The sequence below is a fragment of the Bombina bombina genome, chromosome 4 (assembly GCF_027579735.1).
Source record: "Bombina bombina isolate aBomBom1 chromosome 4, aBomBom1.pri, whole genome shotgun sequence".
Classification (NCBI taxonomy): domain Eukaryota; kingdom Metazoa; phylum Chordata; class Amphibia; order Anura; family Bombinatoridae; genus Bombina; species Bombina bombina.
The window spans coordinates 248,478,049-248,495,436 of NC_069502.1; the positions used below are offsets into that span (position 1 = coordinate 248,478,049).

Sequence of the window (17,388 nt, forward strand, 5' to 3'; positions counted from 1 at the left end):
ATGAACCACAACCATCTACCCTAGAGAGTCACATGAGAATTACAAGGGGCAAAAGAAAAGATTTTTTAGGGGCAGACACACCAGAAGAGGCAGGGGGCAAACCCAAAAGAAAACCAAAAAGAAACAACAAAAGCCAACCACACAACAAGGCACACAAAAAAAGAGACCCCCGAGACCACCAAGCCCATTCTCTCAGATCAAAATGACTCATTGAGAATTATTAATTTATCCCAAAAATTATTGACTAAAGAACATGAACAAGTACATTTTCAAGAGGTATGACTTTTTGTCCCACTCCCTACTTGGACAAATTTGAAATAATCAAAGATGTCCAACTTTTTATACGAAAAATTGCTCTCAAAAGATTCTACACTAATAAATCCCAGATGACCAACCAAATGGATTTGAATTCATTGTCAGTTGAGGAAAGAAACATTCTTGAAGACCTAGAAAATCTTCTTTCAGAAAGTGAATTATCCTCAGGCACCCTTTCTGAGAATGAAACTAGAACAAATTGGCGAGATAAAATCAAGAATAAATCTATATTCATGCCTAAGCTCAATCAGTGTTCACAACTACAGGTGTTTAATGATATAGTCTGTGACAAAATACTTGAAATCACAGATAAGAAAAATCAAGGACAGAATCTGACTATCAAGGAAAGAAAGGCCTTGAAAGATTTACAATCTTGGCAGGATGTGATCATCAGAAACTCAGACAAGGGGGGTAACATTGTTTTGTGGCCTCTTGACATGTACAGACAGGAAACAGATAAACAATTACGAGATGTTTCATGTTACTTAAAACTGGGATATAATCCTACTCAAGAATATCTATTAATGTTAATCTATTAATTAAAGTAACAAACCCCATTGTGGCTACCTTTTATTTAATTCCTAAGATCCACAAAAACAAAACTCACCCCCCAGGACGACCAATAGTATCAGGAATCAACAGTCTTACTGAGAAGGCGAGTAAATATATTGATTATAGACTCAGAAATTATCTGACACAAATTACATCATATGTACAGGACACCACAGATGTCTTGGTACAATTGGATGATATTAACATTTCCACTAACACCTGGTTGGTAACAGCTGATGTAGAATCGTTATATACCTGCATTCAACATGAGTTGGGATTAGAAGCGGTTCAATGGTTCCTTTCAATGGGATCTGAAGATCACATACATGACAAATTTATACTACAACTATTAAGTTTTGTACTTAAACATAACTATTTCACCTTCAACAATAGTTTTTTCTTACAAACAAGAGGCACTGCGATGGGCACAGCATGTGCTCCCACCTATGCCAATCTTTTTTTAGGCTGGTGGGAGCACAAAACTGTGTTCTCAGATTCTAATTCCTCTTTTCTGGACAAGATTCCACTTTGGATGCGCTATATAGACGACGTGCTCTTCCTATGGGAGGGCACCAAAGAGGAATTGGATCTATTTCTTCTGAATCTGAATATGAACCCCTTTAATATCAAATTGACTTATGATGCCGGTTTAACTAAATTCAACTTTTTGGACTTGGAAATAAGCAAAACTAAGGCAGGTACACTTTCCGTGGATGTACACAGAAAACCCACTGCTACCAATAGTGTTCTTCATAGCTCAAGCGCTCATGCCCCCAACACGATTCAAGCCCTCTCCGTGGGAGAATTTTTAAGAATGAGGAGAAATTGCTCCTCGGTTTTAAATTACCATAAAAGAGCAAAGGAACTTACTGAAAGACTTTTATTAAGAGGCTACAGTAAAAGGGCAATTAAGAAGGCAGAACACAGAGCAAGAACAACTAATAGAAAAGAACTACTTCAGAAAAAAGCAAAACCTACACAAGATGGAATCAGGTTTATATCCACGTACAATCCAGAAAGTCCACACATCAAAACTATATTACAAGATAACTGGCCCATTCTTATGTCTGATCCCATTCTAAAAAATGTTTTGGGCAATAAGATCCAAACGGGATACAGAAGAAGTAGAAACCTTAAATATCTCATCAGCTCTAGCCATCTAGAGGGCACTAAAACATCTAGCACATTCACTCATGGATCCTTCAAATGCGGTACGTTCAATATGCAGCTTTATGCTAAAAATACAGACAATACATGTCTGCTTCAACAAGAGTCATTCGATAAATGCACACAATAACTGTCAAACTGAAGGGGTAGTGTATGTGCTACAGTGCAAATGCAATTTACTTTATATTGGTATGACAACCAGAAAAGTTAGGGTGAGATTACAAGAACATCTCAGAAATATTAAAAATGCTGCCAAAGATCTTCAAGCAGGAAAACAATTGACCTCTGTTGCTAGGAATTTTTTAAACAAACACAACTCCAAACAAAGTGACCTAAAATGTTTTGGGTGGCAGAAAGTGAAGTTTGGAATTAGAGGTGACCTAGAAAAAACTTTGTTGCGAGCTGAAAGCAAATGGATTTTCTTAATGAACACGGTACAGCCATCCGGTCTCAATGAACAAAACAACTTTTCTCCATTTTTATAAGAGGACTTATACAGTAGCCTCTTTATTTTAGAGGCCATCATTATAGTTTCTTCCACTGGCTTAGGGCACATAAAACGAATGGTGGGAATTGGTACAAACACAATTTATGTGACACAAGCTACTCAAGTCACAGCACTAGAACACATCACGTGAAATTATAAAATGGTTATTTCAAAGCACTCGGATAATCCGTTAATCAGAAACACTGATATCAGTATTAACACACATGCACCCAGCAGTAATAATCTTTGCACTTTCATTTATTTTTCAATCATATGAGTTGTGGATCCCCCTTTTCACACTCATTTAGAATCAAGTAACACTAAGTTTGAATCACTAATTGACATAACAATTGTACATAGTACAGACTCACACTATCCTTATTTATCACATACTGTCATCTGATAAGTTTGTTTTAACACAACTCACACAGTGTGGCACACTCGTTCACATAATAATTTTTGTATATTTCTTTAAGTGCTATTACGGAGAAGCTCACACGTAATCTAGTAGGAGCATGAAGACTAATAAGGGATACTAACTCCCTATTGCAAGTTGGTCTTTTCAATTTACTTGGAGGACATAAACTAGTGACCAGATGCTGACCTTCTTTGATATACAATACGCTTTGTTATACTTATCAATAATAATGTGATTATTATATACACAGGCAGGCTTTGGTCTCCAAGTAGCAATGTTCAAATTATCAATGTATCCCGTAATCACGCTCAGCAACATGTACATTCATAATTGTCACTAGTGTTTTCATTACATTTCCCAACCTATGGTATCTTATTACAATTTATAAAGACACACATAAGCTATGTCTAATAATCAATAGCGATCTGTGGATTCATATTCCAATGAACTACAGCCTAACATCTTTTGAACACCTACCCAGCCAATTATCAATAGGATAGCATCTGGCTCCAAGCATCCTCTGTTGTAAATGGAGTAACATTCAGGATTGGCTAGCCAGGGATGACTCATCTCAGCAGGTGGAGTTCACACGCCATAAATAGCCAGTCAGTGAGCGGCGCGCTCACCCTTTGAAAAAGCCGTTAGGGTGAAACATGTCAGGGACGCTAGGGAATTGGTGAGGAGCCCTGGAGCTCCTGTATTTTTATAAAGCCTTAGGTCGCTTATTTTGCTAAATTAGTAGGTGTTTCGTAAACTTTCATACTATGTGAAACTTTCTGTGGTACTACAATAGTCCGTTAATTTTTTGGGGGCATTTTTTACTATTTAGTCAGCCTTATTTGCTATCTCTCATTAAGGTTTGCTTTTCTATTACTTGGACCAGTATTATCAGGGTGTAGTTCTAATAGGCACATGCCATTCACGCAACATTACACATAAGTCATATTATATTGTTGTAGTGGAAGCTCTAGCTCATCTGACTCGTATGTAATTTGGTGTGGTGTGTAACGCTTATACAGGCTAAGCGATACTGTTACTTCTTAATCTGTGACAACATTTCTAGTTGCTACAGATTAACTATTAGGTTAAAAGGTACATAATTGTAGAAGTACAAAGTATCTTCAAGATATTTACTCAGTATTATCGTAACTACAAATTCAGGCGTTACAGTTAAACACACAATCGGAGTTAAAATTGCCTTACTTTTATTAGTATCTGGGGGCATAATTCATATGAGCCACTTCACCGTAAACCATTTGTGCACAATTCAATTCGCTATACTACTATTGGACTGTTTAATAGATTATTGGAACATATAATTAACATAAGACTCCTTCACTAACATCAGGAGACTAGCAACGGGGGATCAAGATCCAATTTCCCCTTCGCAATATAATGTTACGCTTGCATCTACTGCATTATAAGCTAACACGCAATAGGAGTGCATGAGTTAATGTCAACAAGCGATTTGTGACAGTGCCTATCTTACCACTTATTTGTTGCAATATATACCAATACAACATTTATACATAGGTAATACCAACTAATCAGGTGCTGTTTAGCGCTTTAGTGCCTTCATTTATGACTCACTGTCATAACCCTGCACATACCGTGCCATAGTCAATGACCCCCCCATACATCTTTTAGAGCAAGTGTTTAGATAACTGCAAATTTATGCAGTCACATTGATTTTCTCTACTTGCGTACCCCAGTAGCTTCACTTACTTTTATTTCTACTACCAACACTGTTCTTCGCACTATCGTTAAGCACCTAAGAGTGTTTTTAATTATTATTTTTTTTGCGTACTAATAAAAGTTATGTTTTAATCTCCAAGCTGAAACTGTGCATTTAAGCCGTCTAGTTTCTCTCTCTGGTGTTGTACTATTTGTTGTACAGTTATTTACGAACTGATAATGCATTAACCCCTTGAGTGTTATAAATGTAGTCTGTCACCAAGTAGTGGCCTCTTTGCCTCTCTTGCTTACTGTTACCAATCATAATACTACATAGCACCTACACTCCCGTGAATAAAACACAAGGATATAGTCGGGAATTTATGCTTACCTGATAAATTACTTGTGTCCGGTCCACGCGTCATCCATAACTTGTGGGAATATCTCTTCCCCAACAGGAAATGGCAAAGAGTACAGCAAAAGCTGTCCATATAGTCCCTCCTAGGCTCCGCCCACCCCAGTCATTCGACCGACGGACAGGAGAAAAACAGGAGAAACCATAGGGTGCCGTGGTGACTGTAGTTAAAGAAATAAATTCATCAAACCTGATTAAAAAACCAGGGCGGGCCGTGGACCGGACACACCGTTGGAGAAAGTAATTTATCAGGTAAGCATAAATTCTGTTTTCTCCAACATTGGTGTGTCCGGTCCACGGCGTCATCCATAACTTGTGGGAACCAATACCAAAGCTTTAGGACACGGATGAAGGGAGGGAGCCAATCAGGTTGCCTAAACGGAAGGCACCACGGCTTGCAAAACCTTTCTCCCAAAAATAGCCTCCGAAGAAGCAAAAGTATCAAATTTGTAGAATTTGGTAAAAGTGTGCAGGGAAGACCAAGTCGCTGCCTTACATATCTGGTCAACAGAAGCCTCGTTCTTGAAGGCCCATGTGGAAGCCACAGCCCTAGTAGAGTGAGCTGTGATGCGTTCAGGAGGCTGCCGTCCGGCAGTCTCGTAAGCCAATCGGATGATGCTTTTCAGCCAAAAGGAAAGAGAGGTAGCAGTAGCTTTTTGACCTCTCCACTTGCCAGAATAAACGACAAACAGAGAAGACGTTTGTCTGAAATCCTTTGTTGCTTCTAAATAGAACTTTAAAGCACGAACTACATCTAGATTGTGTAACAAACGTTCCTTCTTTGAAACTGGATTCGGACACAAAGAAGGCACAACTATTTCCTGGTTAATATTCTTGTTGGAAACAACCTTTGGAAGGAAACCAGGCTTAGTACGCAAAACAACCTTATCTGAATGGAACACCAGATAGGGCGGATTACACTGCAGAGCAGATAACTCAGAAACTCTTCTAGCAGAAGAAATAGCAACCAAAAACAGAACTTTCCAAGATAACATCTTGATATCTATGGAATGTAGAGGTTCAAACGGAACCCCTTGAAGAACTGAAAGAACTAAATTCAGACTCCAGGGAGGAGTCAAAGGTCTGTAAACAGGCTTGATCCTGACCAAAGCCTGAACAAAAGCTTGAACATCAGGCACAGCTGCCAGTCGTTTGTGTAATAAGACAGATAAAGCAGAAATCTGTCCCTTTAGAGAACTCGCTGATAATCCCTTATCCAAACCTTCTTGGAGAAAAGAAAGGATCCTAGGAATTTTGATCTTACTCCATGAGAATCCCTTGGATTCACACCAACAGATATATCTTTTCCATATTTTATGGTAAATCTTCCTAGTTACTGGTTTTCTGGCTTGTATCAGAGTATCTATTACAGAATCCGAAAACCCACGCTTAGATAAAATCAAGCGTTCAATTTCCAAGCCGTTAGCTGAAGGGAAACTAGATTTGGATGTTCGAATGGACCTTGTACTAGAAGATCCTGTCTCAAAGGTAGCTTCCATGGTGGAGCCGATGACATATTCACCAGGTCTGCATACCAAGTCCTGCGTGGCCACGCAGGAGCTATCAAGATCACCGAGGCCCTCTCCTGCTTGATCCTGGCTACCAGCCTGGGAATGAGAGGAAACGGTGGAAACACATAAGCTAGGTTGAAGGTCCAAGGCGCTACTAATGCATCCACTAGAGTCGCCTTGGGATCCCTGGATCTGGACCCGTAGCAAGGAACCTTGAAGTTCTGACGAGACGCCATTAGATCCATGTCTGGAATGCCCCATAATTGAGTCAACTGGGCAAATATCTCCGGGTGGAGTTCCCACTCCCCCGGATGGAATGTCTGACGACTCAGATAATCCGCCTCCCAGTTTTCCACTCCTGGGATGTGGATCGCAGATAGGTGGCAGGAGTGATCCTCCGCCCATTTTATGATTTTGGTCACTTCTCTCATCGCCAGGGAATTCCTTGTTCCCCCCTGATGATTGATGTAAGCAACAGTCGTCATGTTGTCTGATTGGAATCTTATGAATCTGGCCTTTGCTAGTTGAGGCCAAGCCTTGAGAGCATTGAATATCGCTCTCAGTTCCAGAATGTTTATCGGGAGAAGAGACTCTTCCCGAGACCATAGCCCCTGAGCTTTCAGGGAGTTCCAGACCGCGCCCCAGCCCACTAGACTGGCGTCGGTCGTGACGATGACCCACTCTGGTCTGCGGAAACTCATTCCCTGGGACAGGTGGTCCTGGGTTAGCCACCAACGGAGTGAGTCTCTGGTCTTCTGATCTACTTGAATCACTGGAGACAAGTCTGTATAGTCCCCATTCCACTGTTTCAGCATGCACAGTTGTAATGGTCTTAGATGAATTCGCGCAAAAGGAACTATGTCCATTGCTGCAACCATCAACCCTACTACTTCCATGCACTGAGCTATGGAAGGACGTGGAACAGAATGAAGAACTTGACAAGCGCTTAGAAGTTTTGACCTTCTGACATCTGTCAGGAAAATCTTCATTTCTAAAGAATCTATTATTGTCCCCAAGAAAGGAACTCTTGTCGACGGAGACAGGGAACTTTTTTCTATGTTCACTTTCCATCCGTGAGATCTGAGAAAGGCCAGAACGATGTCTGTGTGAGCCTTTGCCTTTGAAAGAGACGACACTTGTATCAGAATGTCGTCCAAGTAAGGTGCCACTGCAATGCCCCTTGGTCTTAGAACCGCTAGAAGGGACCCGAGTACCTTTGTGAAAATCCTTGGAGCAGTGGCTAGCCCGAATGGGAGAGCCACAAACTGGTAATGTTTGTCCAGAAAGGCGAACCTTAGGAACTGATGATGATCTTTGTGGATAGGAATATGTAGATACGCATCCTTTAGATCCACGGTAGTCATAAATTGACCCTCCTGGATTGTAGGTAAAATCGTTCGAATGGTTTCCATTTTGAACGATGGCACTCTGAGAAATTTGTTTAGGATCTTTAAATCCAGAATTGGTCTGAAGGTTCCCTCTTTTTTGGGAACCACAAACAGATTTGAGTAAAACCCCATTCCTTGTTCCACGGTTGGAACTGGGTGTATCACTCCCATTTTTAACAGGTCTTCTACACAATGTAAGAATGCCTGTCTCTTTATTTGGTTTGAAGATAAGTGAGACATGTGGAACCTTCCCCTTGGGGGTAGTTCCTTGAATTCCAGAAGATAACCCTGAGAAACTATTTCTAGTGCCCAGGGGTCCTGAACATCTCTTGCCCAAGCCTGAGCGAAGAGAGAGAGTCTGCCCCCTACTAGATCCGGTCCCGGATCGGGGGCTACTCCTTCATGCTGTTTTGTTAGCAGCAGCAGGTTTCTTGGCCTGCTTACTCTTGTTCCAGCCTTGCATCGGTTTCCAAGCTGGTTTGGTTTGCGAAGCATTACCCTCTTGTCTAGAGGCTGCAGAGTTGGAGGCCGGTCCGTTCCTGATATTGCGAAAGGAACGAAAATTAGACTTATTTTTGGCTTTGAAAGGCCTATCTTGTGGGAGGGCGTGGCCCTTACCCCCAGTGATGTCTGAGATAATCTCTTTCAATTCTGGCCCAAAAAGAGTTTTACCCTTGAAAGGGATATTAAGCAATTTTGTCTTGGAAGATACATCCGCTGACCAAGACTTTAGCCAGAGCGCTCTGCGCGCCACAATTGCAAACCCAGAATTTTTCGCCGCTAATCTAGCTAACTGCAAAGCGGCATCTAAAATAAAGGAATTAGCTAACTTAAGTGCGTGAACTCTGTCCATAACCTCCTCATACGGAGTCTCTCTACTGAGCGACTTTTCTAGTTCCTCGAACCAGAACCACGCTGCTGTAGTGACAGGAATAATGCACGAAATAGGTTGCAGGAGGTAACCTTGCTGTACAAAAATCTTTTTAACCCCTTAATGACTGAGGACGTGCAGGGTACGTCCTCAAAAAAAAGGCAGTTAATGCCTGAGAACGTACCCTGCACGTCCTCGGTGTGGAAAGCAGCTGGAAGCGATCCTGCTCGCTTACAGCTGCTTTCCGGTTATTGCAGTGATGCCTCGATATGGAGGCATCCTGCAATAACCATGTATGGCCATCCGATGCAGAGAGAGCCACTCTGTGGCCCTCTCTGCACCGGACATCGATGGCTGGTATCGTTGGTGGGTGGGAGGCGGGTGGCGGCCATCGATGGGCCCAGTGATGTGGAGGGGGGCAGGATCGTGGGCGGGGATGACCGGGGGCGCGCACGGGCGCGCGCGCGTGCACGATAGGGAGGGGGCGGGCGCGTGCACGGGAGGGAGCGGGTGGGAACCGCTACACTACAGAAAAGGATTTGCTCATCAGGGTTCTAAAACGTAGAATTAATAAAAATAAAAACCGAAATCAGGGGGTGTTGGGTTAGTATGTGGGAGGGAAGCTACACTACAGAAAAAAAAATGGGGAAAAATAAAAAAAAACAACATTTTTTTCTGCAAATTGGGTACTGGCAGATAGCTGCCAGTACCCAAGATGGCCCCCAAAAAGGCAAAGGGGGATGGTTAGAGAGATGTTTGAGGGGGGATCAGGGAGGTTGGGGGCTAATTGGGATCCTAAACAGCAGCATATGTAAATATGCTATACAATTTTTTTTAAAAAAAACAAAGATTCCCTTTATTTTTGTACTGGCAGACATTCTGCCAGTACTTAAGATGGCGGGGAAAATTGTGGGGTGGGGGAGGGAAGGGAGCTGTTTGGGAGGGATCAGGGGGTGTGATGTGTCAGGTGGGAGGCTGATCTCTACACTAAAGCTAAAATTAACCCTGCAAGCTCCCTACAAGCTACCTAATTAACCCCTTCACTGCTAGACATAATACACGTGTGATGTGCAGCGGCATTTAGCGGCCTTCTAATTACCAAAAAGCAACACCAAAGTCATATATGTCTGCTATTTCTGAACAAAGGGGATCCCAGAGAAGCATTGACAACCATTTGTGACATAATTGCACAAGCTGTTTGTAAATGATTTCAGTGAGAAACCTAAAATTGTGAAAAATTTAACGTTTTTTTTAATTTGATCGCATCTGGCGGTGAAATGGTGGCATGAAATATACCAAAATGGGCCTAGATCAATACTTTGGGTTGTCTACTACACTACACTAAAGCTAAAATTAACCCTAGAAGCTCCCTACATGCTCCCTAATTAACCCCTTAACTGCTGGGCATAATACACTTGTGGTGCGCAGTGGCATTTAGCGTCCTTCTAATTACCAAAAAGCAACAACAAAAGCCATACATGTCTGCTATTTCTGAACAAAGGGGATCTCAGAGAATAATTTACAACCATTTATGCCATAATTGCACAAGTTGTTTGTAAATAATTTCAGTGAGAAACCTAAAGTTTGTCAAAAAAATTGTGAAAAAGTGAACGATTTTCTTTATTTGATTGCATTTGGCGGTGAAATGGTGGCATGAAATATACCAAAATGGGCCTAGATCAATACTTTGGGGTGTCTTCTAAAAAAAAAATATATACATGTTAAGGGATTTTCAGGGATTCCTGACAGATATCAGTGTCCCAATGTAACTAGCGCTAATTTTGAAAAAAAGGGGTTTGGAAATAGCAAAGTGCTGCTTGTATTTATTGCCTTATAACTTACAAAAAAAGCGAAGAACATGTAAACATTGGGTATTTCTAAACTCAGGACAAAATTTAGAAACTATTTAGCATGGGTGTTTTTTGGTGGTTGTAGATGTGTAACAGATTTTGGGGGTCAAAGTTTGAAAAAGTGTGTTTTTTTCCATTTTTTCCTCATATTATATAATTTTTTTTATAGTAAATTATAAGATATGATGAAAATAATGGTATCTTTAAAAAGTCCACTTAATGGCGAGAAAAACGGTATATAATATGTGTGGGTACAGTAAATGAGTAAGAGGAAAATTACAGCTAAACACAAACGCTGCAGAAATGTAAAAATAGCCTTGGTCCCAAACGGACAGAAAATGGAAAAGTGCTGCGGTCATTAAGGGGTTAAGCAAACCCTCCAATTTTTTATCCATAGGATCTTTGAAAGCACAATTATCCTCTATAGGAATAGTAGTGCGCTTGGCTAGTGTAGAAACTGCCCCCTCGACCTTAGGGACTGTCTGCCATAAGTCCTTTCTGGGGTCGACCATAGGAAATAATTTCTTAAATATAGGAGGGGGAACAAAAGGTATGCCGGGCTTCTCCCACTCCTTATTCACTATGTCCGCCACCCGCTTGGGTATAGGAAAAGCGTTGGGGTGCACCGGAACCTCTAGGAACTTGTCCATCTTGCACAATTTTTCTGGAATGACCAGGTTGTCACAATCATCCAGAGTAGATAACACCTCCTTAAGCAGTGCGCGGAGATGCTCTAATTTAAATTTAAATGTCACAACATCAGGTTCTGCCTGTTGAGAAATTCTACCTGAATCTGAAATTTCCCCATCTGACAAAACCTCCCTCATGGCCCCTTCAGATTGGTGTGAGGGTATGACAGAGCAATTATCATCAGCGCCCTCCTGCTCTACAGTGTTTAAAACAGAGCAATCGCGCTTTCTCTGATATGCAGGCATTTTGGATAAAATATTTGCTATGGAGTTATCCATTACTGCCGTCAATTGTTGCATAGTAATAAGCATTGGCGCGCTAGAAGTACTAGGGGTCTCCTGCGTGGGCAAAACTGGTGTAGACACAGAAGGAGATGATGTAGAACTATGTCTACTCCCTTCATCTGATGAATCATCTTGGGCAACTTTACTATCTGTGGCAGTACTGTCCTTACTTTGTTTGGACGCTATGGCACAATTATCACACAATTTTGAAGGGGGAGACACATTGGCTTCCATACATACAGAACATAGTTTATCTGAAGGCACAGACATGTTAAACAGGCTTAAACTTGTCAATAAAGTACAAAAAACGTTTTTAAACAAAACCGTTACTGTCTCTTTAAATTTTAAACAGTGCACACTTTATTACTGAATATGTGAAAAACTATGAAGGAATTGTTCAAATTTAACCAAATTTTCACCACAGTGTCTTAAAGCATTCAAAGTATTGCACCCCAAATTTGAGACCTTTAACCCTTAAAATGAAGAAACCGGAGCCGGTTACAGTTTTAACCCCTCTACAGTCCCAGCTACATCCTTTGCTGCGACTTTACCAAACCCAGGGGGTATACGATACCAATGAAGCCTGTTAGGAACCTTTTCAACAACTTTCAGACCCACACACATGCAGCTGCATGTCCTGCTCTCAAAAGTAACTGCGCAGTAATGGCGCGAAAATGAGGCTCAGCCTACTACAGGGAAGGTCCTTCCTGACTGAAAAGGTGTCTAAACCAGTGCCTGACGTTAAAAAAAAAACGTTCCCCAAAGTTTATAAGTGTGAATATCAACATCAAGCTTCATAAAATGCCCAAATAAAGCAATCGATCTTGCCCATAAAAGTGTCTACCAGTTTTACAGCCCATATTAAGCCCTTTATTCTGTTTGAGACTAAGAAAATGGCTTACCGGTCCCCATGAGGAGAAATGACAGCCTTCCAGCATTACACAGTCTTGTTAGAAAAATAGCTAGTCATACCTTAGGCAGAAAAGTCTGCTAACTGTTTCCCCCAACTGAAGTTATTTCATCTCAACAGTCCTATGTGGAAACAGCAAACGATTTTAGTTACTGCTGCTAAAATCATATTCCTCTCACAAACAGAACTCTTCATCTTTTTCTGTTTCAGAGTAAATAGTACATACCAGCACTATTTTAAAATAACAAACTCTTGATAGTAGAATAAAAAACTACAACTAAACACCACATACTCTTCACCATCTCCGTGGAGATGTTGCCTGTGCAACGGCAAAGAGAATGACTGCGGTGGGCGGAGCCTAGGAGGGACTATATGGACAGCTTTTGCTGTACTCTTTGCCATTTCCTGTTGGGGAAGAGATATTCCCACAAGTTATGGATGACGCCGTGGACCGGACACACCAATGTTGGAGAAAAATCAAACTGATACAACCAGTGGCTGGTTATACATATAACACCAATCAGGAAGAGTATAATAATATTATTATATATTATGCAATCTTTTTTTGCCTTTGTTCTGAAAGTGAGACGTCTAAATATTACCTTGTCATGTTCAAATATGTAATCATCATTTTCCACTCTGATGTTAGGATCTGCCGCTGCATGTAGCAGAAGTTCTGTTATTTTGACCCCCTCAATTCCTGGAATTGCAGCAGCAATATGAAGAGGCGTCAGTGCACCATGCTGAGGAAAATGCATACAGTAAGCTTATCTTAATAGCCATTTCTAAATAGACATATGCAAAGGAACCAAATTAGGTTAGACAGAAATCAACTCATTTTCTGACAGTTTTTGGTTACCTATGGTTTATTCATTCAATAGTCTGGCTCATTGGAAATTAATGTGCTTATTAGTTGATTTAGCTTGTGGTATTCCCACCTATCCTGAAATTCTTTGGCCTTAAAGGGACATTATACAATAGATTTTTTCTTTGCATAAATGTTTTGTAGATGATCCATTTAGCCTACACAGCAATTTTTTTAAAAAAATGCACAATTTTGCTTATTTTCAAATAACATTGCATTGATTTTCAGATTCCTAACCAAGCCCTAAATTTTTTGAAGAATACTGATGTATACCTACTCCAGCTTGCTGCTGTTTGTGTAAAGGGTCATATGCAGAGGAAAGGGGAGGGGGAGTGTCTATTTTACTTGCTATAGAACCACTTGCAGCGGGTGTTCCAGCTAATCTTTTCAACAGGGCTAAATTGGGAGCTTCTAAGTAAGTTTTTAAACGGTTTTATATTGGATTTTTAGATCAGAATATGTGCATATTATTCTTTACAGTGGTGTCTATAACATGCAGTTATATGAAAATATACTGAATACTGTCCCTTTAAGTCCAAGCTGTGTAAACACAGCCAGTAGAAGAAATAACACTCCCAGTGGGGTATAGAAGAGAAAAGGTAATAAAATGTTAATTTTCCATTATTCTCTCAAAGTATTGGTGATTGGTTTACGGACAGATATAAGATAAAGTAGCATGTATATATATACAATGTGATAATGTAATGAGATCTGATTATACCTACAAGCTCAACCTATTTTATTAGGTTGTGGCTTTGAAAACAAAAAAAATCAACTGCAGCTGGTAAAAAAAAGTAATAGAAAACACATTAAGGGAAAAACAATTTTATAGTAAACTGTCCCTTTAAGCATAACTTCCTCTAACTACTAAGGTACTTGTCTGACACTTGTGAATTTGGAGCCGATTGCTTCAGGAATCAGTACAATATGATGCATACTATGCAGTGTACCTACTATATATAGCCTGTGTGAAGATGCAGGTACTTCCCCAGTCTATGCCCACACCACTTATCTTACTTGCCTGACATAGTCTGAGGATACAGGAGATTGCCCACCCTGTACTGTAACTTACAGTACAGGATAAACTGAGGAAGTACATCGCAAGGCCAAGCAGGAGGAGGCTAAAGTAACTGTCCCAGCGACACCCATGGCAGCCTTGTGACCACAACTCCAGAGAGAAGATTTACTTTGCACAGCCAGTACTCTCCTATTTCCCTCTCTTCTAGGAACTATCCATTGAAGGAGACGTTTTGGGATAATATCCCTTTAATCTGAAGAAAATAGCACCTCTATCTTCTAGACTAGGCAAAGACAAATACTGGGAGGGAAGAGGAAGTGGGAGGAGAACTTGAAGCTCTGCGTGGGGTGTCTGCCTCCTCCTGGTCGCCAGGAGATGAATTCCCACAAGTAAGGACTATCACCACCTTAGAAAGAAATAATCGGCGAGATTACGAGTTTTGCGTTAGCCTTAAAAAGCAGCATTGAGAGGTCCCAACGCTGCTTTTTTTCTAACGCTGGTATTACAAGTTTGGCAGGTAGAGGCTCACCGCTCACTTTTCTTCCGCGACTCGAGGCTACCGCAAATCCCCCTTACGTCAATTGTGTATCCTATCTTTTTAATGGGATTTGGCTAACGCTGGTATTAAAAGTCTTGGAGAAAGTGAGCGGTAGAGCCTCTACCTCCAAGACACCTACCACATATAAAAGCCAGTAGTTAAGAGTTTTATGGGCTAACGCCGGAACATAAAGCTCTTAACTACAGTGCTACAAAGTACACTAACACCCATAAACTACCTATGAACCCCTAAACCGAGGCCTCCCCACATCACAAACACTATAATAAAATTATTTAACCCCTAATCTGCCGACCAGACATCGCCGCCACCTACATTATCCCTATGAACCCCTAATCTGCCCCTCCCAACGTCGCCGCCACCTACCTACACTTATTAACCCCTAATATGCCGACCGGACATCGCCGCCACTATAATAAATGTATTAACCCCTAAACCGCCGCACTCCCGCCTCGCAAACACTATAATAAATTGTATTAACCCCTAATCTGCCGTCCCTAACATTGCCGCCACCTACCTACAATTATTAACCCCTAATCTCCTGCCCCCAACGTCACCGCTACTATAATAAAGTTATTAACCCCTAAACCTAAGTCTAACCCTAACACCCCCCTAAGTTAAATATAATTTAAATAAATCTAAATAAAATTACTATCATTAAATAAATTAATCCTATTTAAAACTAAATACTTACCTATAAAATAAACCATAAGATAGCTACAATATAATTTAATAATTACATTGTAGCTATTTTAGGATTTATATTTATTTTACAGGCAACTTTGTATTTATTTTAACTAGGTACAATAGCAATTAAATAGTTAATAACTATTTAATAGCTACCTAGTTAAAATAATTACAAAATTACCTGTAAAATGAATCCTAACCTAAGTTACAAATACACCTAACACTACACTATCAATAAATTAATTAAATAAATTAACTACAATTATCTAAAGTTGCCTGTAAAATAAATATAAATCCTAAAATAGCTACAATGTAACTATTAGTTATATTGTAGCTATATTAGGGTTTATTTTATAGGTAAGTATTTAGTTTTAAATAGGATTAATTTATTTAATTATAGTAATTTTATTTCGTTTTATTTAAATTATATTTAACTTAGGGGTTGTTAGGGTTAGACTTAGGTTTAGGGGTTAATAACTTTATTATAGTAGCGGCGACGTTGGGGGCGGCAGATTAGGGGTTAATAATTGTAGGTAGGTGGTGGCGATGTTAGGGACGGCAGATTAGGGGTTAATACAATTTATTATAGTGTTTGCGAGGCGGGAGTGCGGCGGTTTAGGGGTTAATACATTTATTATAGTGGCGGCGATGTCCGGTCAGCAGATTAGGGGTTAATAAGTGTAAGCAGGTGGCGGCGACGTTGGGGACGGAAGATTAGGGGTTAATAAATATAATGTAGGTGTCGGCGATGTTAGGGGCAGCAGATTAGGGGTTCATAGGTATAATGTAGGTGGCAGCGGTGTCCGGAGCGGCAGATTAGGGGTTAATAGTATAATGCAGGTGGCGACGATGTTGGGGGCGGCAGATTAGAGGTTAATAAGTGTAAGGTTAGGGGTGTTTAGACTTGGGGTTCATGTTAGGGTGTTAGGTGTAGACTTAGAAAGTGTTTCCCCATAGGAAACAATGGGGCTGCGTTAGGAGCTGGACGCTGCTTTTTTACAGGTGTTAGGGTTTTTTTCAGCCAGCTCAGCCCCATTGTGTCCTATGGGGAAATCGTGCACGAGCACGTTTTAGCCAGCTTACCGCTACTGTAAGCAATGCTGGTATTACAGGTAGAAGTGGAGCTAAATTTGCTCAACGCTCACTTTTCTAAGGCTAACGCAGCCATTCAGAAAACTTGTAATACCAACGTTGTTTAAAGTAAGAGCTGGGAAAAAAAAGGCTCGTTAGCCCCGCAAGTTTTTACTGACAAAACTTGTAATCTAGGCGAATGATTATAAATCCAGGGAGATAAGTTATGTATCTAGATTGTAAGTTCCCACGGGAATAGGGCCCTCAATTCCCCCTGTATTTGTCTGTAAAATGTTGTCTTGTATTGTTTCTCAGTTGTACTTTTATCTTTGTACCCATGGGCAGCGCTGCAGAATATGTTGGTGCTTTATAAATAAAGAATAAGAATAATAATTGATTAAGGCAATTTGGAGCATACTTAGGTTATAGATCACCTATAGAGAATTAGCATAAAACTAGGTCATGGAATGCTCATACTGAGGCCTAGTTTGCATTGAGGCGGTAAAGTTTGGAAACTAGTGGTAACATAAAAATTCTCTATAGACTTTAATGAAGATAAATGTTTTTACCAACAGTTTCCAAACTTTACCGCCTCAATGGAAACTAGGCCTGAGTAGGGTAAACTGCAGAAACGGAAACCCCCCCCCCACAGAAAATCA

General features: G+C 40.6%; 1 protein-coding gene across 1 annotated transcript in view; it reads right to left on the reverse strand.

Annotated features, from left to right (window-relative positions):
* Positions 1 to 2,336: 2,336 nt before the first annotated feature.
* LOC128657245 (ankyrin repeat and MYND domain-containing protein 1-like) overlaps positions 2,337 to 17,388 on the reverse strand; it is a 70,602-nt gene continuing 55,550 nt past the window's right edge. Inside the window, exons 8-9 of the mRNA XM_053711516.1 lie at positions 13,135 to 13,275; positions 2,337 to 2,366 (exon numbers count right to left, since the gene is read on the reverse strand). Coding sequence (XP_053567491.1) covers positions 2,337 to 2,366; positions 13,135 to 13,275 — 171 coding nt within the window. The remainder of the gene's footprint in view (positions 2,367 to 13,134; positions 13,276 to 17,388) is intronic.